Source organism: Barbus barbus (genome assembly GCF_936440315.1).
Source record: "Barbus barbus genome assembly, chromosome: 15".
Taxonomy (NCBI): Eukaryota; Metazoa; Chordata; class Actinopteri; order Cypriniformes; family Cyprinidae; genus Barbus; species Barbus barbus.
Window position 1 is genome coordinate 12,592,703 of NC_136743.1, and position 27,803 is coordinate 12,620,505.

A 27,803-nucleotide genomic window follows, 5' to 3' on the forward strand; every position below is an offset into this window, starting at 1 on the left:
CTTTTTTCCTCAGTTGGTCAGAACAAACGTGGCAGACATGTTACTTACTTGTTCAAATGGCAATATACGGTGAAAATTCTTATTTGGGTCATAAATTCCAAGATGTAGGCTAGAATCTGTGATTCCTAAGTATAGTATCCACACCGGTGCGGTGACTGACAGACTGACACACATACTCCTGAAAACATTACATTCATCCGCGCTGAAGCCGTGCCGGAGCACAAGCACACACATGGAAGATAATTCCACACAGAGCTGCAATTCCAGGTTTTCAAACAGAGATGGTGACAAAGAGGCAAAACTTATGGACTGCAGCTTTAAATAATGTACTCACAAGATTCTAGGTTGCTTATGTTTATTTAATACATTATTAATAATTAAAATCAGTGTTTCACAGCTGGTGGGTCTCTTGCAGCTGTGAACAGCAAGAAAAAAACAGTACAAATAATTAAATGCAACTAACTATATAGCAACATATTGCTAAAATAGCTAAATCAATCTATTTTCCAAAATTAAAATTGACAAAAATTTACAAAATTGGCTTTGGTCGAACCATGAACTTAATATTAATATTACTGTTAATATCAATGTTTTGTTCAAAAGTTTAGCGTCAGAAAGATTTTTAACTGTTTTCTATTTTAATATATTTTATAATATAATTTATCACTGTGATCTCAGAGCAGATTTTTTACAGCCGTTACAGTCTTCAGAAATCATTTTGATATGCTTGTGTGTTGAAAATAGCTTTTTTCACTTTTGATCAATATAAAGCATCCTTGCTAAACAATGAAATAAACAATAAATACAAATCAGTAATTTTTTATTAATAAAAAAATATAATAAAAAAAAAACACTTTACTAGCCCCAAACTTTTGAACACTAGTGTACATTTTAAACATTTTGGTGACATGTTATATTGCCACTGCCACTCGTTATAGAATCTGGGTGCGAAAGCAAAACCAGTTGAGGATTACTAATTTATGTAAATGCTATAAATGAATTAGGCTATGCAACATTCAAGCACACAAATTACTAGAACTTCTTTTACTGCAGTATTAGCACAGTTATAGGGAAGCTACTCTGACATCGTATTAACATAATTAGTGTTTGGTTAAACAGTAATTGTCTGCTGCAGTAGAAAACATTTAAAACTAACAATACACAATGCTTCAGTTTAAAGCTTTTTCTGCATTTGGAATTGTGCTTTGTCTTTAGGCCTGATGGGCATCTGAAGTTGGGTCTCACCCCAACAGTGAAATCATAAATGCACAGGAGTCTAATATAACTCCCTTCATTTTTGTTTTGTAGGTGATATTAGTAAATTGCAGTGCGGGAGGGTTCAGCGGTGCGGAGAGGTGACGTTGACTGGATGCGTGTAGCGGAGTGTGCCGTGTGGCTTTGACCATGAGCCGGCTGATGTTGGGCCGGACCCTGGAGCGGATCTGCAAGGCTGTGCTGTTGCTCTGCCTGGTGCACTTCCTCATCATGATGATCCTCTACTTCGATGTCTACAGCCAGCGCTTCGACATCTTCAGCCGTTTCAACAATGGCCGTGGAGCAAACAGCTCACGAGGACCCCACCACTACTACTATAATTTCTCCAGTGGAAGGCCCAACACTACCTTTGCAAACTACCTGGCCACAGCCGACCATCTTCTGCCCAGCACCAAGCCAGAGGCCAACCACACACCGCCGACCCCTAAGCCATTACCGCCATGTCCGGAAGTACCTCCTGGCCTGGGTAAGTTTCTGTTGGTGTGGTACATATGAAAAGTATGAGTGTTAAGGCAGCACATTTACTCACGTTGAATCAAAATTGTGGCTATTATTAAACTAGAACTTATGTTCAACTACACACTACAACAATTTTGCTGTATGTTTTCCACCAAAATGAGGGTATAACTGAACCATATGATGTGTGAAAGTGAAAAAAGTATGGCGAAATATTGTAATAAAAATCTAAAAAATATCTGATAGTTAGTGTCATAATAATATTAGTAAGAATAATGAAAAATGATCTTTATAACAATGAAAAAATATTTTCTTATCAATTGAAACTCTGCTGTCTGAGATTCCTTAGGCCTTATAGCTCTGAGTGGGATTAAATAATAATAAAAAGTTTTGCCAATATCTGATATGCCGATATATTTTCTTTTGTTTGGAAACAACAAGAAGTCTCTCCAGTGCAGAGATTATAAAAAATAAAATATATTATACATTAATTAATAAATCTTTATATAGTGTATAAAATTATTTAATTTATAAGTGTCATGTTTGTGATTTTTATTCATTTAAGATATAGCTTCTGACTTTGAACAAAACTGACTCATGATTTTATGACATTAATCACTGCTTTATTTATGCAATGTTAATGTTATGTGTATTTTACTTAAATTTTTATTATAAGTAGGCCTATAGCGCCCCCTAAATAATAAAAATGCTTTACTGGATGGGCATTAGGACCCGAGGGAGGCTGTTGCATGCATGCGCTAGTGATTGTTGACTTATTGGCAAGGCACATTGGCATAATTTTTCATATTGGGCCGATGTTTACATTTTAAGCCTTTGTCGGCCGATAACGTTCCGATAATATTGTCCATCCCTAATCATATTTATTATTATTATTATTAATAATATTAGTAGTAGTAGTAGTCTAAGACAGAAATAAATTAACATTAACATGAGTAATACTAGAGACAGTTACACATGGAAGGCACTTTGGCCTCAAAACTCTCAATTAGTGGTCTGAACAATCTAGAAAGCAGAAGATGTTATAAGATGTATGTTATAAGGGACATGTAGGCAGGACCCCAGCCACTGTTGCCCGTCTCAGAGCCATAATAGATTCTCTGCAGACTCCAATTACTGTAAAAGCCGCTGTCTCGCTCTGTTTTCTGAGCTGACTGGAGAGTTAAAATGGATTTAACATCAGCATGTACTTCAGTGCACTTATATTTCATCCGCCGAACTGCTTTATTACTAGTCTCTTACGCAGTGCATGACGTGTTCAGAGAAAATGACCTGTGTGCATGACTAACAGGACTGTACCAATTTACTGTTTCATTACTGTGTCAATCTATCCTTGTTCACCGTAGAAGAAAATATATGGAGAAAGGGAAAGAACTGCTTTATGGCACGTCTTCCTAGGTCTGAATATTATGCAAAAGGAAGTCAGAGCCCTGTGCGTAAGGCAAAATACCTCTTCCAGAGTAATATACCCCATCTGCATGAAGAAAAAAACTCTCATTAATTACAATGTCATTGCACTGCATTTTCTTCCTCATAATAGGGCAAACCTTCATAATGAATGTGCAGCAGCGCTATTTGATATGCCTGCAAGCAGTGGGCCTTTGCCACCCATATCCTTCTAATGGGTTTAAAGCAGAGCTCTGGAGGGAGTTGAGCTGTGTCATATGACTCGTCTAGCCTGCTCAGGGGTCTCTCTTCCTCCGTTTTTATACATTTTTATGCCTACCCTCTGGAGTAATGACAGAAACCCAAGATGGCCATCTCAAAACTTGTTAATTTCACACTCAGGGCCCAAAATGTTGGGAGAATTTGATCAATGTCTTTGGGGGCTCTTCATGAAATCAGATTTTGCCTCATCCGTGAGGCAGAGTAGAATCTGTTATTCACTGAAACTTTGACAGGAAGTGTTCAAATGAAAACGCTCTACTGTTTCCACAGCTTTTTTGCGTCCCTTTTCCTGTCTTCTAGCTGCTGGAAGTACAAAGCACCCTGTGTCGACCACCATTTTCAAAGAAATCCAGTGTTTTCAGATGCTTCAGCTGTTAAAGTGTGGAACAGGCTGTTTATGAGACCATCCCAGCCTCTGGAGTTCAAAGCCACATTTTAGTTTGTCGTTGGCAATGCTGCTTAGTTTTCAATATGCCACTGTAATGCGTATTTGATGTTTGCTGTCAAGCCAGGACAAGTGTGTCTGCAGTAAACGCTTGCTCTTTGGCGATTAGAAAACTGTAAACATTTTGAAAAATCGTTGTTGATTGAGATGACATTAAGCCGTTATTAGCCCAAAGAGATTTCGCAAATGAACATTGATTGGATTTGGCGCACCCTTTCCATCATCCTGTTTACAAGAGCTGACCTGTTGATGTTAGTTTAGAGAGACTCTAATGTAATTGAGGCGTGTAAGAAGCAGACGTTTCCAGAAAGATTTTCTGTGCCGGTCCCAGGTGCGTGTAGAACATGGATTTTATTGTGGCAGGGGCCTGCGGGAAAACCCAGGGTCTGTGGTAGATTGCATCCCAGCTGGCAGGTGTTGCTTGTGGCTGATGATGAGTTACTTGTGCTGTCTTCCTGGAGCGGAGCTGTGGCAGCGTGGCAGCCACCACATAAACGGCAGGAGGCCTTCCGTGTTATAATCACTCACGAGCAATTAAACCATTAAAAATAGCCAACGACATGGTATCACAAACAGAATGTTTTTATGTCATTTGTACAATGTAAATTCTCTGATCACTTACCTACTGTGGGATTCTAAATTTAATGTGAATATGTTAATAAACAAAAAATTTAGGACTTTTAAAAAAAATGTACATTTATGATAATAGATACATGTGATGGAGTCACTATGAAACAGAAGTGATTGTCTTTTTTCGCTATTGTGATGTGCTGTATATCTGAGTGAACGGTTTCTTGAACAAGAAGGGCTGGGCTTATATAAATATAGAGCTGGAGACTTTATTTTAATTTCGGGGCATCACTAAATCAAATGTTAGCAAATTTGTGACTGACCATATGAGCTCCTTTATACAGATGATCAGATATTCTTTCATTGATCTAGACGCTGTGTAAATCATTCTCAGGAATACTGGATATTGTGATCATCAGATTTCACATTAATTTATGGAGTTCATGATGTTGGAGTGCTGCTATAATTATGCTTTAAGGATAATTAAAGGAGGAGAAGGAAAACCAACTACTTATTTTGAAATTTGCTAATTTTTCAGTTCAACTTTTTACTCCTATTGCTGATAATATGCTGATAATTGAATTTGAAATGACAGAATTAAATAAGAAAAGTATTTTCACTAGTGGTCTCAGACATTTGATACCCTCATACCCTCATCAAAATAATGTCCTAAATATGACAAGCGCACCTGCCAAAGTGAATAGTTCAGTAACACATTTGAGCATCTCATAGCGCTGATATGTTGGGATGCTGTATCCTGTGGCATTCTGTCCATGACTGTACTCGAATCAAACACGGTCTGGCGCCTGCCAGCCAGCTGGCTCAAATACCAGAAGCTCTGGCTCATAAGGAAACTGACAATCGACTCCATGAGGAGGGACAGACATTCTCTCTGACCCACTGACATCGTTCTCTCCCTTAGGTTTCCATCAAGCAAGAGGGGAAAGCTCATCTCAGAAATTGCACTTTGGGAAGGGGCAGGGGCGCAGTGAGAGGCAAACAATGAGAAAAATCAGAAAAGACAAATATTAAAGGGGTTGTTCATTTACTCACCCTCATGCTGTTCCACACTCTTGTGACTTTATTTCTTTTAATTTGGACATTTTGGGTGAAATCTTCCTTTAAGATGGTCCTTTTAACTAAATTTTCAAACATTTGAGAGGGTGCTGATAGTCTAGGGCTTTTAGGTTTAGTTTAGTCTGCAGTTAAACCAATCATTTTTTTTGCTTGATGAAATCTGTTTTGCTGCTGAAACAAATAGCAAAGTTGAAGACAGGGAAATTTGTAGTGTGGGTGTGATAATTTCCAGTATTCATTGACATTGTACAGTGTAATGTGCACATGCTTCAAGCACAGTTTCTCCTCTCTGTTGAGTCAGTTGCTTGCTAGTTGCGTTGTCATGCGACCACAATGTGTTAATAGCTTATAATACGGTAATACCAGAGATATGCATGTTAATCACTGTAAAAGTGCTTAGAAAGCAAACTGTGTTTGGCACAGAGACAGAAAACTATTTTGTGAAGTTCAGGAATAGTATCAGAGAGACTCAGCTGCAGCTTCATTTTCTGTGCTTTGTTAGTTGTTGGAGAAAATCGTTATATTTGTATTTTTTGGCAGTCAGCCTAGTTTCTTTCACCAGGGCATGCCATATTTTCTCTTGGTGTTTCAAGCTGCACTGCTTCTGCACAAGTTGTAATAAATGTTTCAGTAGAGCCAACCTCAGTCATGTGTGTATGTAGACAAATTTATAAAATGATCTTTTTACAGGTACCTTTAAGCAGTATTTGAATTGATATCCCACAGTTTCCCCTTCAAGAACTTCAAAAATTCACACTTATTAAATTATGCAGCATGCTCTTATTCATCATAAGAAACATGAATATATTAACAAGAGCGTTATGATCTCATTTGGTTCCGTTTTAGTTAGTGATTTCACTATTATCTATTAAACTGGAAAATCAGTTTTGAATCAGTACCGAAAAACTGAATGGAGGAAAAATTCTTTATCTTGTTTGTATTTAATTAATTAATTATTTTTGTATTTAATTAAAATTTAATTGATTTTTTTTTTCTTTTTAATGGTGGTCCTGTAAGTTTTATTGGAAGTCACAAGCCCTCCTCAATTCAAACATTGCGGTTAAACCGTCTTTAAAGAATCTCGGTTCGGCCCCTTATGGTTAGTCCTCCAGGCGCCCCCGTGGTATCTCTTTTAATTGAAGTTCATATTCAGATCTCCTTAATGAAGAGAAGTCTAGAAGAAGTCTTGCTAAGAAGTAGTTAAACATCAGCATTTTCCTCTCTAACCTTGCAACAGTTGTATAATCTTATAGAAAATTGAATATATACGATTGAGAAGCAAAATTGTATAATCTTATAGCTGAAGTTTCCATCTACTCTCCATTTACAAGATATAGTTCATTAAAGCTTTAGCAAAGACACAATGCACTTTTCATCCATTTCAGCCTTGTTTTAAGATGCTTCTTGGGATCTCGCTCATGAATTATTTATGACTATTCTTTGGGTTTTTACTGGATTTCTTGTGCCCTAGTGATAGTGAAACAGCTTTTTAGTGTTTTTCTAATACTTTCTTGTCTTTGCATAGGCACCCCGGGATCTGTAGAGTTCTCTGCTTGTGCAGAAGGTATAAATAGCTTTTTGGCATTGCCCTGCAGGGTCCAGGCTCCGCCCCTCACCTTCCCTAGACCGTCTGCCTGCTTCCGCCAAAACACTCACTGAAGTGAAATCAAGTGAAAGCAAGAGTGAAATATTCAGTGGTATTTTGTCCACTGATTTCATCTCTTGATTCATCACTGTTGACTGCACATTCATCACAGAATAGGATGTTTGGATTTGCTCATATGATCACATCTTGTATTTCTCATCAGAAGCTAATTGCTTAATTTCAGAGATGACAATTTCTTAGATATTTAAGTGACTATTTTTATCTTGCATTTGAAGTGGAGGAAATTGAAATGGAAAAGCGTTGATAATTCAGCCACAATTTGCATGATCAAGCTAATTGCATTCTACAGTCCTCAAAGAGACACGAAAAGGTTAAGGTGGAAAATAGCAAGACATAAATCTATTTTAAGGGGAAAGATTTTATGTAATAAGATGTGTAATTTTCTTATGTGATGCAACAGCTTCTCAACGCTTGATCACAAAGATGGCGAAGTGCTCTGGAAAGGGAACTCTGCATTTATATTAGGCTGTTTTGTATGCTCAATGTTATTTTAGTATTATTTATATACTAATATAGTAATTAATAATATTGTGAATTGACTTTTTTTTATATATATTTTTAGATGTTATTTATTTTTATATCACTTTTAGTTTTAGTAATTTTTTACTAAAGTTTTTAATCTAATGTTTATATTTCATTTCAGCTCGATTTCAGTTGCTGAAAATGATTTTTAATGGTTTTAGTTTTAGTTTACCATAACAACGCTGTTCTGTGGCATGGGTTTCAGACACATTTTTGTTTTGTTTTACTGCCGGCCTGTTTGGATGCTCAGTGAATCCTCAAAATATGATAGTTAATGGGGCAGCAGTATTAAGTTCGTCACATCGGTTCAGTGTCTGAGAGAAGATTGTAGACACAGAATCAATGAATGCCAAATGTGAACTCAAGGAGCTAAGGCGGCAAGCGGTACGGCAGGCAGAGTAAATTGTATCCATCCCCGCCATAACACCCGGGAAGCCATTAAGACGTTGGTCCCTTAACTAGATGAGCAGCGAGCTTTCCCAAATGATAAATGACAAAACAGAGGACTAATATTGTCATCTGGAAGGGGATTACAAAATTGTTCTTTTATTTATTTATTTTTTGCTGTGATTGCTGTGATGGAAAGCTTTGCGCAGAGAGTGTGAATGTCTGGAGCGGATATGTTTTTTTATAGGATGGATACGTGGATAAATTTAAAATGCAGATGTGGATGCAACGGCTTCATTTCACTCCTCATAAACCTCTCTCAATAAAGCCGTTTATAATATGAAACCTCAGAAATGGAGAACAGAATGTCAGTGTTATTAGTTTATTTTTTATTTATTTGTTTTCAGCTGGTTTAATTAGATAGACATTTCAGTTGTGCCAGTTTCTGTTGATTTATTCAGAAGCTTATTTATTAGCACTGTTTATTCATGCATTATGTTTCATGCAAGTTTTGCTGGGATTATGTAAGGAAAGCCAGCTGTGGGAGATCAGGGGTATGTCCTAAAAGAGATCAAAGGATTTGATGCACACATATTGGATTAGGCCAAGCCCTGTTAATACAATAAGCTTAAACTGATGGCTATTATTGCACTAACGGGATAAGTGACCTCTCATCCTGTCTGGTTTAACCAGTGGACGAAGGTTAGATCAATATGAGGGTTCGCAGCAGCCTGTCGCTATATAGTCACGTCGGAGAGACTCCAATTCTCATTTCAAAACATTTGAAGCTCAGAGAATATGATGATGAATCTCGTTGACATCAAGCTCTTGGCAGAAGTACCTTACTGACATTTATTTACTTATTGACTTTTTTTATTAACACAGGTTCAAATTTAACTGAATTCGTAGATTTGGTGGATATCCAAATCTGAAAGATCCTGCAGGCACAGAAGCAAACATCAGTGGTAGAAACTTTATCCTTTTGGGACTCATTAAATAAATTTTTGTATTATTAATTGTTTTATTAATTATGTATATACATAATTATAATTATACATATACATAATATACATCAGGACTCAATAAATATATGTGTGTGTGTGTTTGCCCTGTTGGGGATACGCTACCTGCAAAAATAAATAATGCTCCTCTGAAATATGAGATATTTCTATGAAATATTTAAAATTTTTCGGTGCAAATTACATAATCTAAGAAGTTGTATAAACTTAAAAAAATTGTGCAAATACTGTGAAAGAAATCAGGACATAAAAACATCTATCATAAAAAATTTAAATATCTGTCATATCATAGTTGAGAATGTATGTTTAGGGCTAAATTAGCCTGAAAGCTAAAAGTTAAAAAATATTTTCCCATGCCTGTAGTGTGTTGCCTTTCAAATAAATTCTGTAAAATGATAAAAGGATGTAAAATAAAATACAAATAGAGTTTATTTAAAAAAAAAAAGTTTATGTATTTTTTAATGCTCCAAAAATTGTAATGAAATTTTGTGTAATGTAAAGTGTAATGAAATAAAAAAAAAATATGCTAGATCTATCCTCGTTTGGTATTTGTCCTCAATTGCAGTGAGAAGAATTGCTAAACAGAATGGCTCATATCGCACACAATTGTCTGAGTTGTGAAACATGGGCAACAAAATGCGAGAAGAGCCTTGAGAATGTCTCAGCTGTCTCTACCCCCACAGTGACATTAGGCTGGTCAGTTGGAAGGCAGTGTTGAGGGGGCCGGAGTGGTAAGAAGTGGACCGCTGTCTCTCTGAATACCTGCCAGTGGCATCACATGTCACATCTGATTCGTGACAAATGGATTTTGTGCTTTATGTAATTAAGAATAGCTGTCGACCACTTTTGTCTTAACAAAATTAGTCTCTACAGATTTTTGTTTAAGCTGTGATCACAAGGTTGTCCGTTTACTGCGGCAATAGTGAGAGTTTCCATATCACCTTTCAAGAATGAAGGACAGCGCAATGAACGAGAGAGACGGAGTTCTACCACAGAACAACTGCATGCCACAGTAATTGATTTTTAAAAAGAGGAATGTAATCCTTAAGCTCTGGCAAATTCCTTTCTGGCAGAAGGTCTTTTCAAGTTTTCTTTGCTACATTCAAACTTTTTTTAGGAACCGAGAAAGAGAACGAGACAAAGCGAAGCGGGATACCTGGTAGATTTGGCTTGCTGGTGAAATGGCTTACTGGTTCCTAATGTGTTCTTTTACTTCATGCCCTGTAAAAAAGATCAATCTTAGAACAATCAAAGAATGCTGAAAAGTAGTTGTAGTTTTTGTATTTGATGTGTATTAAGTACACAAAAAAGCACAGCAGGTGGGTTGGATTACTGGCTTTTATACATTTTGTGATCCAGTCCCATTCACATTCCCAGCATACACTAGAGTCTGAATTAATATGGCTGCATTTTTTGACTGTTTTCCAGTTTTATTTACAATTGTTGATTTTGTTGTTACAGTTAGTAACTTGTTGTCTTGTGATGCTTTCCTATAACTTGCACAGCAAATAAATGCTGAGGTTATTGGCTGGATTCACTGGATGTGCCTGAACTGATAATATATATACACGTAACTGCACTGGAAGTCATTTTGAAAAGCAAATTTATGCATTTGGCAGTTTAATTTGTTATAGGATGAGCTTGTTCCTCTACTTTTTTGTGAGCATTCATATTATCAAGCACTTTTTGCTCAATGATTTGTAAATTTCTCATAAAATAACCATGTATTCAATACATGGAATTACCAACTTTTTATATCCATAAACGATGAGAACAGTTTGCATAGAATTTGATGCAACTTCTTAAAATTGTCATATAGAGTTACATAATTCTAACAATGACGGCAGATTTTAAGTCATGACAACTTGACGTTTTATTTTTACTTTTCATTTTGTTAATTAAATAAACTGAACTCACAAAAGCCATGCAAATTATTTCCTTGATTTTATTAAAGGTGTCATCGGATGCCCATTTTACACAAGTTGATATGATTTTTTTTAGGGTCTTAATGAAAAGTCTATAACATACTTTGGTTAAAATTTCTCAATGGTAGTGTAAAAAACACCTTCAAAATCAGCTCTGTTTTCAGCACGCTGATCTAGTCCATGTTGCTTTAAATGTTAGTGAGCTCTGCTGACTCCGCTCCTCTCTTCCGTGGAGTGACGAGCAGACCATAGATTTGTGTAGATTCCCTATTCGACCACTCCAGATACGTTGACGCTTCAGCCATCTCGCATTCACAATAATAAATGAATATTCAAAGATATACATGCGTATAACTTGCTGTTGTAAACATATATACACATACAGTCATGGCCAAAAATATCAGCACCCTTGGTAATCATGATCAAAGAAGGCTGTGAAAATTAATCTGCATTGTTAATCCTTTTGATCTTTTATTTAAAAAAAATTCACAAAACTCTAACCTTTCATTGGATAAGAATTTAAAATGGGGGGGGAAATATCATTATGAAATAAATGTTTTTCTCTAATACACATTGGACACAATTATTGGCACCCCTAGAAATTCTTATGAGTAAAATATCTCTGAAGTATATTCCCATTCATATTCACAATTTTGAGCACTCCAGGGTGATTTATGAACATGAAATTATCCAGTCATGGCTTCCTGTTTCACAGAAATATAAATAAGAGGGAAAACAAAGCTAAATTCCATTAACCATCCATCACAATAAGAAAAACCAAAGAGTATATTTCTGATGTGCAGCAAATGATAATTGAGCTTCACAAATTAATGAAGTGGCTTTAAGAAAAATTCCCATTTCCACCATCAGGGCAATAATTAAGAATTTCCAGTCAACATAAAATGTTAGGAAACTGCCTGGAAGAGGACATGTGTCCATATCGTCCTAATGCACGGTGAGTGCATTAGGACAAACAGCACTTACATCACCAAATGTTGCTTGGGAGTGTTTCAAGAAAAATTCTCCTAGCTCATCCAAAAACAATCTCCAGCATATTCAGTTATCAGACACGACTGGCACTTCAAATGGGGCTGGCTTCTATGGTCAGATTAAACAAAAAAAATTGCTTTTTAGCAGCAAACACTCAAGATGGTGTAACGTAATAAAAATGTAATATTAATATGTAATTTAAAGAAATAGTTTAATTTAGCTCAAAGGGAATCATTTATGATTTTATAGGGATTTGAACAGAATCAGTGTTACGGCGATTCACTGAACGAGCCGTATAACAAACTCTGCACTGGATATTAAAATCCAAAATATAGTGAAAACACTATTATAACACTATATAAAAGCACATTAACAAGATCGAAAGATTAAGACATTAACTTGTGAGCACAAAACACAAGATACTTCTCTTTTCAATATAAATAATATTTATTCGATAAACCTAAGACATGTAAACTAATCGAACACATGAACAAGCATTCACACATTCACACGTTGCAGAAAGAGAGAAAGTAAGGAAAGGATGAGTTTAAGAGAATGGAAATGTGAAATCCCAAGTTTACAGCAATATGTTCAAGTTCATAGACCTGAATAACCATCAATCACTTAATTAACCCTCGCTTTGAGTTTCTCAATGGGGCTAAAATTTATATTAAATACACCAATTCAGTTAGAACCTGGAGGTGTTACTTGCTCGAAGGTTCCCCGAAGTGGCTGATTGGCTGAGAGTTCAGTAGTCTTTGAAGTGACGTCTTGGGAAGCCAATGGTTGGGGCGTTGGCTGAGGATGCGGAGTTGTGGCTGGTAGAAGTTTTGAGGCGGTCACAGAGTTGAACGAGTCGCAATTCTGATGCTCGGTTTGAACTTCAGCAAGTCGTCTTCACCACATCTAGATGCCTAAATGCATTGAGTTGCTGCCATGTGATTGGCTGATTAGCAATTTGTGTTACCAAGTAATTGAACAGGTGTACCTAATAAAGTGGCCGGTGAGTGTGTATGTGTATGTATATATATGTATGTATAGACGTGTACACACACTTCCAACACACGTTTATATTCAAGCAACTTGTAAAATGAATTTTGCATCTGATGACCCCTTTAAAGTTCAAAAATCAGCACTCAATTTTGTTAAAATCCAGTGAAAAGATGGATGCATTATCAACAAGATACCTGCTGATAGCTTGCCAGTTGTTACAATAGGATGATAGTTACTTGAATGCTACAGCAATTGGACCTTATTGTATTTTATTGTATTGTATTTCATAGATGATGTTGGTATTTGGTATGTTTTTTTACACTTATAACACAGAAAAGGCTGCGTTAAACTTCAAAACAACTTTGACTGAATTGGTATCAAAAAAAGATCTTCTGTTATGTCTCATGAGAGTTTTGTAGCATTTGTTCAATTCTTTGCATATTGATTATTGCAGTGAAAAGAGAGAAAATAGCAGTTTTTTTTTATTCTGAATTGACATTTTGTTCCGTTTAAACAGTTAAGAGCAGAACAATTTGTCCTTGTTTACAGTCCTTGTTTACCCCAAGCAGGTTTTTCATCACTATTATTGTCCTATTCCATCAGCCAAATCCCAAAGCCGAGGGAAAAAGTGTTGAAAACTCAGGAGTTCTGTATAGTCGTTGTCAGTGGTAGTTAATGTCAGCCACAGATGAATGACTTCTATTAATTAGATTTAAAGACAAAACGCAGCGACATCCACTAGTAAGTGGGCTGCTCATAAATCATGAAGACTTTAGGTGCAGCATAATGAAACTGATGAAAGTTTGGCTGCAGAATAGTTTTAATGGCTCGGCATACTAACTAAGAAGTGAACAGTAGATGTTTTACAACTTGTACATTTTGCAGTTCAAATATGTTGTTGCCTAATTATGAGACACTATTATAAGGTTTGAGCACATGTTGTTTTGTTCCACAGCAGCTGTAAAAATTAATGTTATTGAGTTTGACAAGTGAATCAAATATAGGCTTAGAATTAACAATATTTAGACTGACTGTTTTATTCATTTTTTTAATCAGAAATAGTGTGCAGTAATGCTACACCTTGATAAATCTCTATATACAAGGCCACATAGACTGCTCTGAGTCAGTGTATATCTCTGTGATTTTGCCACACAAACACTTTAAGGTGTTTTGGTCCACTTGCCTGTTGAAATGGCTGAAGTGTATATCCAGTAAATCGCTTGTACCTTGAGGAAGTAGGTCACCACTGTAAATATCCCAGCAGTAGTGGTTCCTGCCGGCGTAGCTGTATTGATCATGCAGCCGCGGCTTCTGGAGATCTGGCTGAAAGGTTTTGTTTTCCCGCACTAAATAAGGGAATGGAATTGTGCAGCACTGATGCAGTTACAGTTACTTCTAGGTCTAGTTTTAGAAAAGTCTGTTGGTGGGAAGAAAATGTCTCTGAACTGCAGTTTTCTCCTCATCATTATTGGTTGGGCACAGTCAATAGCACAGTGTCCTGGAATGTCTGTCAATGCAAGGATTGAACAATGATTGACTAGTATTTGGTGTTCTCTGTATTTACAAAAGTCTTTGTACTGTTCCTCTGTTCTGATAGCTCTCATATAACAGTATGCTATTGTAAACTTTCAGACTTTTTTTCTCAACTTTAATAAAAAAAGATGTCTAGGAGTTTTTACCCTTTTTCAGAACTTTTGTTTTGTCTTAAAGGGATAGTTCACCCAAAAAAGTCAAAAAAGGAAGTCAATGGTGCCCCAAAAGAGCCTGGTTACAAACTTTCTTCAGAATATCTTCCTTTGTGTTCAGCAGAAGAAAGAAATTCATACAGGTTTGGAACTACTTGAGAGTGAGTAAATGATGACAGAATTGTTTTTGGGTGAACTATCCCTTTAAGCTTTTGGCTGATATTAATAATATTGTATTTTTGTTTAATTCTTGTTCTTTTTTTTCTCTTCTTTTTTTAACAACATTTTTGATATCAAATAATAATAATAATTATTATTATTATAATAAATGCATATATCCCTAATTCATATTTCTTATTCTTATTTAAATATATTTTTCACACTTTATTTGTACATTTCTCCTCATATTGCATAGTTTTCCAAACATTTTAAAATGAGGTTGTGCATTCTATATCGATTTCCACCATACAAGGACCTTGTGAGCAAGTTAAAAATAAGAAATAAACTCACACTGGAAGATTTCAAGTTGGAATTATGAGTTGTTGTTTTTGTTTTTTTAGTATCAAGTCATTCAAACCTTTTTTAACCTTTCAAAAAAATGTGTCACTACAAAAAATTAAACTGTCATCACAGGAATAAATTATAAATTTATAAATAAATTGAATTTATCATTAAATTACATTTGAAAATGTATTCAAATAGAACATTGGAATAATGTTTCACAATATTACTGTTGCTTTGTTGAAAATGAGAGACATTAAAAAGTTTTTCAGCACCAAAATTTGAACAGTAGTGTATACGTTTTAAATAAACACAGTAAATAAACAGTAAAAAATTACAGCCATCACTAATGATCATCAATTTAAACAAAATGTGCTTAAGTGAAGTGAAATACTGCCAAGTATGGTGACCCATACTCGGAATTCGTGCTCTGCATTTAACCCATCCAACATGCACACACATAGCAGTGAACACACACACACCGTGAACACACACACACCCGGAGCAGTGGGCAGCCATTTATGCTGCGGCGCCCGGGGAGCAGTTGATGGTTCGGTGCCTTGCTCAAGGGCACCTCAGTCGTGGCACTGAGGGTGGAGAGAGTGCTGGACATTCACAGACATACCACTTACAATCCATGCCAGCCTGAGACTCGAACCCGCAACCTTTGGATTACGAGTCCGACTCTCTAACCATTAGGCCACGACTTAAGTGTACCTGAGTGTAATTCTGTTGATTTCTCTGCTGAGCTGACTTAATTAAAAGTTCATAAGATACATTAAAAATATTGTCTTCTGTAGTTGTAAAAGACAAAACATTGTTCAAATTTTCCTTACTGGCACAGAATGTGTTGCCTGTGTATTGATTTCTGTTCCAGTGTTCTGTCAGTTTGGCTGAATCAGCTAAAAATTATTTTCTTCTCCGTCTGTCTCCCTTTTCTCTTTCAGCTCTTTGTATAAAACAAATCTCTTTTTTGGACTTAATTCAGAACTGATGGTCATTACCAAAAGTCTGCTTTAGAGCTCTCAATCAAAATAATTTTCTGCTATAGGCCTTCTGCTCAGATATCTCTCCAGCTGGCAGTGGAGAATGGTGCATGTGGCCCAGTTAAACCCCAGGATTTGGTGCGGCCACAGAATGATAAGGCCGAGCCAGTAACAAGCCCTCAAACCGCTAGGCCCAAACTCCAATTACACTGGAACCCTGCTCCGACTTCTCAGCATGGACATGAAAGCCAGTTTAGTGGGGTGTAATTTCACTGCGGCCATCAAAACTGCCAAAGGCTTCTGTTGGGTCATATTTATGGCTCGTTCAAGGAAAAGGGACCAACAAAATATATAGCAGCTTCATGGATTCCCTCTTTGACCATCGGCACATTCATGTACAGTATATTACTAGCTGAGTTTTGAGAATTTTTCCTTCATTTGAGAAACTGTCTGTGGATTTCTAAAGATTTGCAATCAACTGCTAAATTCCTGAACAAAGACAGCACTCGTTTTCCATAGAAAGGACGTGCAGTCTTCAATGACAAAGCTGGAGGAAGTGATCACAGTACCTTATGGGATCTAGGATTAGAGCTGTTCAGAAAAGGCTTGCCAAGCTGAAATTTTGCTAATTATTAATTACATACCCAAGCAATTGGCTCAGGGGCATGGCATATTTTCTGGAAATATGTTGTTCTCGGAATGACGAAATAGTGTCATTCTCCTCTGGCCAGACAAAGTCAGCAGTTTAAATCTAGGCTAAAGCAGAATCCGATTGTGCAAAGGACTCATCTGGTTCCTGTGGTCTTGTCCCGATGGCTGTCTTGGAGACATGGTCTTCACTGGGGATCAGACTCTGGGGCTCATCTAGGTGTCCTGGCTGTAGAGGACAATGTAACAAGTACATCAGGTGTTTTGGGAAGTGTTCCCGGTTCCGGTTGACCTAATTAATGCAGCCTAACAATCCTTTAACGGATTTGAATTATAGAAATGCGATAGTGTATTATGTGTAAGCCAGGTTAAAGAGATGGGTCCTTAATCTAGATTTAAACTGACAGAGTGTGTCTGCTTCCCGAACAGTGTTAGGTAGATTGTTCCAGAGTTTGGGCGCTAAATAGGAAAACGATCTCCCGCCCGCAGTAGATTTTGATATTCTACGTATTATCAAATGGCCAGAGTTTTGAGATCGCAGCGGACGTGAAGGACTATAATGCTATAAGAGCTCACTCAAATACTGAGGTGCCAAATCATTCAGGGCTTTATAGGTAGAACTGTAAATATTAACTTTATTTAAGCTAATGCTTTTGTTTGCTTTATAGCAGAGGTTCTCAACCTTGACCCTGTGCGAGGTTGCCAGAGATGTGCATGTTTATTTCAGCATCATTAAATAGTTGTTGGCTAGAATTTTTAAATATGCAGGAGAAATATGGAATATGTAAAGCACCAAAGAAAAAAAGAAAACCCCAAAACTACGATTATTACAAATAGAAGACATTTTTACTTTTAGAGGGAAGCAGGTGCTTTATTCTGTTCTGCTTCATTGATTGTTGTAATCAGTTATTGATTCCTGCATTTTTCCTTATAACCTGCATGTCTGGGTAAAGTGAGGGTCATTGGAAAGCTTTATACTAAGTTCAAGGATCATTTACTAAATTAACAGCATCCCGTAGATAATTCTGGGTAACCATGAAATAAAAAATAGGCTGTGAATATCACTGCATCGGTATGTGAGCAATAATTGATATTAAACTAAGTTTAAACTATTTAACTGAATACCTGAGTTTTAGAATTGAATATATATTTGGGGTCAGTAAATACATAAATAATATAATATATAATTGCAACACATTCAGTCCTTTTTTTCAGTTTTTAAGTGAATAAAACTAATTAACAGGCCAGAAAAGGGTTTTTACAGTTCTAAAGATGCAATGTTCTCAGTGAATTGGTGCCCTCTCTGCAAAAACAAAATCCTGTAGGAACACTGCATTGCTTTATGTTTAACTTTTTTTCTTTACCTTGTATTGGCCTTGAAGAATAAAGTGAAAAGGGATTGGCGCATTGAAAGGTGTTTCAAAAGCAGTGTGTGGAAACAGCACAATTTCACAGCAGTTTGCCTCTGTCATGGAATAGAACATTGAGAAGAGAGATTGCAGGAATGGAGATAAATTGTTTCATATTGCTAAACTATACAAACATAGTCCAGAAAGCATTATCAAAGACTTTTGAGGTGATAGCTGGCTGATCTTTTCCGTTTCTAGACATTTCTTTGCTTCTCCGAGAGCAGAGTTGTTTTCAGCTCAGCTATTGATAGGCCTGGTTTCTTGGCAGAAGTGTGTGTTCCCAGCCTTAGGGTGGTGCTTCCGGCTCCTGCTCATTACCTATGGAGGTAGTGGTGTGAGATTGCCTTCCCCTCTGGTTGGCCCAGCTTCTGTGGTTTCACATGAAAGGCCCGGTTTGACTGCGGGTGATGGCAGCTGGGAGCCCTAAACAAAAGGATCCTTTCTGTCTTCTCTCTGTGTCGCTCTCAGCTGGCCCTTTTATTGCCAGGGCTCTAGCCCGTTTGGAAGTCAAATCTGTTACATGGGCAGTGAGGAAGATGGAATCCGGTTGCCTGGGTTGAGCAGGGCACAAATGGGAAAACCCATTTCTAGAGCTCCCCAGAATGCACCTGACATCCCACATTGCTCCAACCAAGAAGAATTGTATTGTAATGTGTTTTTCGTCCATAAAATGGTCACTGCAGTCCAAAGATTCTTCCAAATATCTTTTTTTGTGTTCAACAGAGGAAAGTATGTCATGCAGGTTTGGAATAGCACAAGAGTCAGTCATTTTTCAGTTTTTAACTCTTTAAATAGACCTACTGTATTGTGCTACTCACTGTGGGTGTATGAATGTTTCTGTGCATGTATTCCCCTAAGAAATCACCAAAGTCAAGGCTGATAAAATATTTTATTTGTTCTCTTTTTTATTTTGTTCCATTAGTCCCGTTTCACACTGCAAACTGAAGCAGCATATTTATTTCACCGCCCTTACAAACAGGTTACAGTTTTCACACTGCTTTCATAAATGCACTGCTTATGCAAGCAGAAACGCTGTCAGTATTAAGTCACAATGTGATGTTGTTGCAGTTAAGCTGCTTCTTTGCCTTTTACAGTTCATTTATAACACTGAACCAGAGTCATAGCTTATGTTTATGAATCACTATTGACAGAAATTGCTGTTCAAAATTCTTCGCACATCTTACTACACCTGTTTTTTCTTTGTGGTGGATTGAATTTGTCAATGTTTAGGGCTACAAGAACCGCTCATCTTTTAATGAGAATTACAGGAAGATGTCTCTCTTGCCACATGCTCATTAGTTAAACAACAGGAAATAGGAATGGGTCATCATTAATGGCTTCTGCCATCTTTCCATTATTTCAGATGCAAGTGAGCTCCTAGTACTTGATGATGTTAAGTAGCCTACATTCAGTGTTTTTGCTCATCTTGCGCACTTAGAAATGTTGCTGAGTGGACCTACACTGTGTGAGAGGATGCTTGGCAGGGCCTGAAAAGGATGTTTTCGTGTATTGAACAAAAGATGTGGTGTATGTGAAGTGAGTCTTACGATTCACTTAGAGAAGACAGCGAATATGGCACCTTTTCATTACAGAAATAGTGCTGGTAGTAAGTGTGATGTACTCGGATGATTGACATCGACTGAAGCTTTATGGCTGCCTCTGTGAGAAATGGCTCCGCACACTGCAGTGTAAGGGATAATATACAGTCAGCTGCTTCCCTTCACCATTTATTTATCAGTAATGACCAGCTGACTGCAATGCCCTGCTATTATAGGGCTACTCAACCATAAATATGTGGATGTGAAGTTTGAGTTTAAATTAATTTATCACTACCTGTATATTGTCATAAGGCAAAGAAAAACAATGAAGTAGCAGGTGTTTTTTACAATCAGCCATGGTTTCTAATTGGATTCAAAATGTTTATTACATAAATTATTTTATAATATTATAATATTTAATATAATACTATAATATTTTATATATAATTATTTTATAATATTAGTACTAAATAATTGGCCAAGCATTAAGATGAACATTATTCGCACATAATATTAATAGTTTATATTAATACTACTGACATAGATTCTGTTCCCTACACTCTCAAACTACTTCAAATGTTATATGTATGCATAATATGCATGTTTTGCAATAAACATACAATATCATTCTTGAAAACTTGTTGCCTTTGTGCAGAATTCACCATTCTGATGTTGAAATAAGCTATTTTTCAATTTATAAAAATGTTGGTCAATTTGTATTACGTTGTTACCATAGATATTGTTGTTGTTTCAGAATGATATTGCTATCTACAATACATGTAGTTCTATTCTAATATCAGAATTTTCTGAAAGGTTTCAGCTGCTGATTTCAGTTTTTTTTTTATTGGAATAAATAAAACAAATCATCTTTTTCACTGGTCCAGAATTTGCAGGTATTATTTATTTTTCCTATATATAATGAACATCTTTAAATCAATAGTTTTAGATTTCTCCATCGTTTTTAATTCGCAGTACATTTCCAAATCCTTTTTTTCTTCAAATCAAAGTTTGTGATGTTGTAATTCACCTCATAGCTTGTCTGTTCGGTTCATGGCATATTCTCTTAAATTAAGATATTTTAAAGTCCTTTTTGAAAATATTGAATACTTCTAGAACCAAAGCCACTGATAAAAGGCGGGCGCAAAACTAAACAGCATCAAAACACCATGAGTAAGTGATCGGGAATAAGAGTTGCACACAAGCAGCAGGTCAATATGTCCCTATTTTTCAGACATTATCATAGTGTCTGACATGATTTGTATGCAATTCCAAAAATGTCTGATGTTCTAGTATGTCAATTGTTTCGATAAGAGAGATCTTATCAATATCACCTTTCAACTCCTTCATGGGTAATATCACTGTTGTCAGTGTGCCTCTTTGTCTTTCCCCAGTTAGTTAGCATGCCTATTAGCATGTCAATATTCGAATGCTATCATTAATAAGCACCTGCTTTGACTTGATGCTGAATCCTGGTTTGCAGCATAGCGTGCTAGCATTCATCACTCTCAGTGTTCCCCGGTGTCTGCCTTACTTACGGCTGGCTGACACCAGCACTGAAGGAGCTGCTCCATCAAAGGGCTCCAGTATCTGTCAGTGAGTCACCAAGTCGCTCTGTGAAATGCCAATTGAGTAGCACGCCGCGTCTGAGGATCAGTCCATTTAGGTTGGCACATGCCGAATAGAGTAGTGAAGGGTGAAACCGTACCCTCTGTGAAAGGTTATCGCCTCACCTCTGTCCTCACCTTTGAAGTCGTGCTGCACTAAACAATGTGTTATTGAGCAGGATGTAATTCTAGAGTGCCACGGATTGTGTTGATCTGCCGCTGAGGGCAGAAACTATGAATTATTGAGTCCCAGGGCGATAGATGCATTTGGATGCCCTTTTGTGTCGGTCTGTGTGAAATTTAAATTGTGATGGTCAGATAGAGGGGAGCAGAGTTCAAATACGCTGTGATTGAATCTTAAATCTCAATTGTGTAACGTTACGAAAGAGATCTGTAAAGGACAACACTGGCTGGGACTCCCACAGTCCCACTGCATTGAGGGCCTACTACGATTGGTGTCGTTTTAGTTTTCATTCTGTGTGCAAATGGACCTTGACTTAGATCTGAGTGCAGAAAATGCACATTGTCAGGTTATGCCTATGTCTTCATCTGCTGTTTAAACGCTTGAGTGCTTTGAAGTCAGGTGTATTCTGATTGGCTGTTCTTTTTTATTTTATCATTCATCTAATGGAACTAAAATCATTTTGAAAGTGTTTCCAAAGATATAATTTCTCTGTATAATTCTCATTATAAGTTGTGGTGTGGACTTCCCTGTTCTCACAGAATTAGAACGATTAATAAAACTTTATAACTATATCATCCTCGTGAACAGCTTTAAGACTTGTAGGCAGTTATTTTGAGAGTTAACTTGACTCCCATGTAAAAAGAATTGTAAGCAACTGATGTTTTGGTCTACCAAGAGAATTTTTTGCTCTGAAAATCACAAAACTGTTTAGCTAGAACACAGCTACTTGTGCAGTATCTGCCACTGTTTTTCTGGTGAAAATCTTCCACATTTTCTAGGGAATTTCTACAAATAATATAATTACAAAAACTAATAAATAAAATGTAATTGTTCTATAAAGCATATAGCAAAAATTTTATACAAACAATGTAGAAAAACTTGAGACTTGACCTTCTATATTTAAAAAATTGCAAAAGGCAGATTGGCCTGTATGTTTCTTCGCACCATGACTTTGAACTAGCACCTGCTGAGGTTTAATTAAACATCTGATATGTACAGAGCTGAGTGTTGCTTTGAGAACCGCTTTGCCCAGTAGCAGTTGGTTTTCTGCATGGATGAGGTGCGTGGAGCAGCTGGTCTGCTACAGGTAGTCTGGTGTTTCCTCTCTACAGCCTGACGGAGTCTGTTCTGGAGACTTCTGGGCCATAATGTCCATTCATCCATCGATGAGTCTGTCAGTCAGTCCGTCTATATACCTAATTATCAACAGGGTGTTTTCTTTTTCTTTTTTTATGTCAACCATTGTCATTAAAGTGTTTATTGCAAGGCATAAAATAAAGTAAACATTTGTAAAAAAAAAAAAAATATATTGCATTTATTTGTAAAATACATAAGACTGCCTTTATTTTGTCAAATATAAGTAAAAACAAAGCTGAAATCTTTAAAGCCAGTATATGATCTTTTTAGAAATCATTATTATATGCTGATTTGGTGATCAATAAACATGGCTTATTATGTTCATATTCAATGCTTATACCATTCATAAATGTCTTTACTGTCAATTTTGATCAATTTAATTTGATTAATTTGCTGAATAAAAGGCAAATCAAGTATACTTGTATAGCAAAATTCATACATTTCATGCACAGTGATAAAATATAAATATAAATATTAGGGATGCTCCGATCAGGATTTTTGCAGCCGATACGAGTACCGATTTCTTGTCATGGTGATCGGCCGATACCGATGCCAATTCTGATGCTTCAAGCTTTATATAACATATGTAATAATATTATATAATCATAAAAATTATTCCTTATACAGTGAACATTTTAATATTCCTTTAAAATGGTGTTTATGCATAACATTATGTATATCAGGGATACTTAATATAAGACAAAAATAAATGCAAACAAAATGTGTCTGATGCAATCCAAGGCAGAGATGGGCTAGGACTCGAGTCGCAGTTTTATAGCCTTCAGACTTGACTTGACCTGAAATGACTCCAGACTTTATTCGACTCGAGGAAAAGGACTTGTGAATATTTTAAAAGCAACTCGAGTCTTTTATCCTTAAATACTTCTATAAGTGCATCCGCACCCCGGCATCCATCTGGACTGCGAGCCGTAACAGCAGCACCATTTTAAGTGAGCGTATCAAAACAGCGGGGCGGATCACATTACAAGCGCTCCGGGTCGTTTATGGTAAATATCTTTCAGTGCTATATCCTCGTATTTTTATCTAAAGCTAAACACGCTTTATTCAAGCCCTTTCAGCTCCGTGCGCTTTCTCTCTCCGGATGCGCGCCGGTGCCAAGTTCAAGAGCTGCCGTGGTTATTTTAACAACAACAGAAACACGGTGAGAGGCAAAATTATTGATTACTTTCACTAAAATACAGCAGAAAAAAACAATGCTGCAAATACAGTTATTTTTCTATTTATCTATCTATAACTTATGACTCAAACCAGATGTAACAAGACGTTTCTGATCTACATTTAGCAATATATATACACACACACATATATATATATATATATATATATATATATATATATATATAATTGTTGTTAGATGGCTAGGTTGGAATTTAAACTTTGAAACTGTTATTCTGTTCTGCTCAAGATGAGAACGTTTGATGAGATTATCCAATGTTAGAGAGAGGACAAAACAAATAGAAACATTTAAACTTTAATATGGCAAAGTCTGATGTAACTCATAAGGTTTAATGCTGTCCAATATAAGACTGAAGAGGAAAAAAGAAATTGAAACATTTAAACTACTGAAAGAACAAAACGGAGTAGTTTCATGGTTATCCACGGGCGCTGCGGATAATCCGCAGGTCGGGTAATAAAAAAATGCATTCTGATTATTTGCGGTTGGGTCGCCGGTGGATAAAATAAATCATAAATGATGCAATATTAACTAAATTTTTTCATTAGGCAGACGATTTCATTTGTGTGTGTGTGTTCGCCTGATCGGGAAGTTGCAGTGACAGAAACGGTGACATTCCAGATAAAGTTTAAAGGGAGTAAAGCCTCTGTTAATGCTATTGAGTAGGCTAATATGGCCAAAGAAGATATTTAGTTTTATTAATAACCGTTCATAGAGCGGCCGCGATCAGCTCCGGTGCCCGTGCCGTTAAGCCTGCGCTCCTCAGACGCGTGCAGTGATGCGCAGATCAGCTCTAACGTCACTGAATCTGCTGTTAAAAATGAACCATACATTCATAGTATCATAATGCAAAACATACACGACATATAGTCAAACAATTTTTCATTGTTTCTTGAAATGATTTCCACATTGGCGATGACTGCAGCATATGTCCCCATGCATCATATATGTCGCCACGCGTTGACATCATCAAATTGTGATCGGTACATGAGATCGGCCAAATGTATGAGTACCGATCGAGTCATAAAATGTGAATATCGGCCGATACCGATCTCCAGCCGATCGATCGGAGCATCCCTAATAAATATATATAAAAAATTGTAATCATAGAATGTTTCATAAGAAATATAAAAAAATTAAATATTTAATAAAAGTGAGAAGTAAAAATTTAAGAAAAAAAGGTACTGTTTCTGATGTTTCATAACGTTTAATCCAATGTTTAATCCAAGTTGATTAATTCATTGTAAATTACAAAAAGGAGAATAATATTTTTTTTAAAAATCATAATTTTTAATACATTGCAAAATATTCAATACATCTTCTAGCCCAAGTGCCATCTCAAATTTTGGAGACATACATTACAGCTCTCTCCTCCTGCCCACTCCCCCTTAGTCATGTTCCCTCAGCCCATTTCTCTGTCTTTCTCTCTTTGTTTGTCTCTCTGACTATTCGCCTCCAGTTCTGTCCTCCCACTCTCTCTCTCTGTCTTTCCTCCCCACCTTCAATCCGTCTACTGTTTTACTTCTCATGGCTCTCAGCGTGCAGTGTTATGTTCAGTGACTCCTCCATCTGTTCATCTTTTCCTCTTCCTCTCCCTCTCTCTTTCTTCTGCTTCAGTGGTCACTTACAGCCACGTGGCTCTGCTGTGTAGTTCACTGGGCGGCCAACAATCTATCACTATAGCTGGAGACATAGCCGTAGAACACGGGAATGACCCAGGGTGTCTTAAAAACATTTGCTGTGACAAATCTCACTTTTCATTCTCTCTTGACTAAATGGCCCCCACAAAAACGCACCATGGTCCAGTGATGATATCAAATGGAAAACCCTGATACTTTGATATATTTTGACGTTTAAATGACTACATTATACCATGTGAAATTCTAGGGTTCTTGAGAATTTCATTTAGAATGCCTTTTAAATTCAAGATGAATTCTGGAATTTGTATTAAATCTGAATTAAGGTAGAGCAAACAGGATGCAGAATTGTGGCTGGAATTTTAATTAAAATAGAATGAAAGTCAAACAAGTAGATATACATTAAGTGCATTATTAAGTATTAAATGTATTATGTAGGGTTTTCTCTATGAATTACACAAACATAAACATCTTGTAAACTCTAGTATTTTGACTGCTAGTATTTTGATGGTACTGTACATGTCTAAAAAACAGAGTAAAACAATGTTATTTTGTCTGTGTTATCGGTTGTTGGTTTCAGTCCATTTTATGTTCCACTTTGTGAATTTGAAGGGGATAGTTTACCAAAACGTATTTACTTTCATGTCGAACTTATTTACTGCCATGTAGTTCCAAAGCTATATTTTAGATCTGACATTTATTTTTCTGCATAACACAAAATAAAATGTTTTCAAGAATATTTCAACTTCTGCCTTTACAATGAAAGTAAGTGGGGTCCAAAACAACACTGGACAAAAAAAAACTGTCCCTTATAAGTCACTACAAGGAACATAAGGAATATTATTTAAAAAAAGAAATATCATAATTTGACATGTTACATTAAAGAGGCAAAGCACTCTCACTGCAAAACATACTCCCTCCTCTTAGATCTGAGTTTTTAGTGTCTGGCTAAAAGCCCTGTGCTAAAGGTTACAGCTGGGTGGAGGATGTTCTCACTGTTTGGATTTGAGCATCACAGCAGGTGTCAAAGTAAAGAGAAATAATTGGATTGTGTTTGAACCCAGTTTAAGTTAAGTAGATTTTACAGATACTACAAATCTCCAGTTTGAACAGGAAAAAACCTGACCTTCCCTCCAACTATGACTCAATGGGTGACATTTGTGTGCTGGTGAAGTGGTAGTGCTTTCGATAGGATTTGTTTCTCTTACTCCCTTTCTCTCTACAGTACAGTACGTTACTCTCCTTTTCTTTTTTCCCTCTCTCTCCCGTTCTCCCGTTCTCCAGCTGCCTACATTATTATTTGTGGTGATGTTGTGTAACTTTTTTGGCAGTTGGCCTGAGAGCCATGCTAGAGCTCTGCAGGGGTCAGGAGAAAGTGTGATGGAAATAGAGAGAGAAATAGAGAGAGAAAGCCAATAAGTGAGGGTGTGTGGCCAGGAGATCCAGGTAATAAACCCTTTGTGCTTTGAGGCACCTACTGTACAGTATATTACCTTTTCAGTGGGCTTATCCCTCATGGTGGCCTGGCTGATATTATATAATGACATGTTGGATGCACTTAGTCAAAGTCCCTTTAAGGCAGGCCAGTTCCTTGGTGGCCATCTTGGTAATGCTGTTTTCTATAGGTTTGGGAATTGGGAAAAACCGAAGAAGCACGGCTTTGTGCTTCTTTGTGTGAAGATAGTATTTCAATCAAGTATTTGTAATCAGCAATAGAGAAAATCATTGTAAATAATAATAATAAAACTAATAATATAGTAATATAATTTTTTTTTTTTTTCAATTGAGTATTAGAATTAATAAAGTCCTAATAATGAATATAAATATCCTTTTTTTTACCAAGGTTTGGGAATTGGGAAAAACTGAATACCTGTTTGCAAATATAATATTTCAATAATATATTCATCAATATCAGCAATATTGCAAATCATAGTGAACGCTAAATAATAATGATTGTGTATTTATGCATTGTGTGTGTGTATATATATTTGTGTGAAATATATTCTGTTATTAATAATCACAGTAAAAACATAATTAAATGAATTATAATAATAAAGCAACATTATAATATTTACAGTTTTTGATGCATATATGATACATAAGTAATTGTAAATAATAATACTGTACTATTTAAATATGATACATATTATATGGAATATATTTAAATAGTACAGTATTATTATTTACAATTCATTTGTTTCCTTGTGAATGTGAAGGTATCTGAATATATATTTGAATGTATTTGAAAATATCTAAACATAAATCGCA

The 27,803-nt window shown here is 36.3% G+C and overlaps 1 protein-coding gene across 1 annotated transcript in view; it reads left to right on the forward strand.

Annotated features, from left to right (window-relative positions):
• Positions 1-1,404: 1,404 nt before the first annotated feature.
• Positions 1,405-27,803, forward strand: part of LOC306881171 (beta-1,4-galactosyltransferase 2-like) — a gene marked incomplete at both ends in the record, with an annotated part of 88,224 nt that continues 61,825 nt past the window's right edge. Inside the window, one exon of the mRNA XM_079435100.1 lies at positions 1,405-1,741. Within this exon, the coding sequence (XP_079291226.1) occupies positions 1,405-1,741 (337 nt within the window). The remainder of the gene's footprint in view (positions 1,742-27,803) is intronic.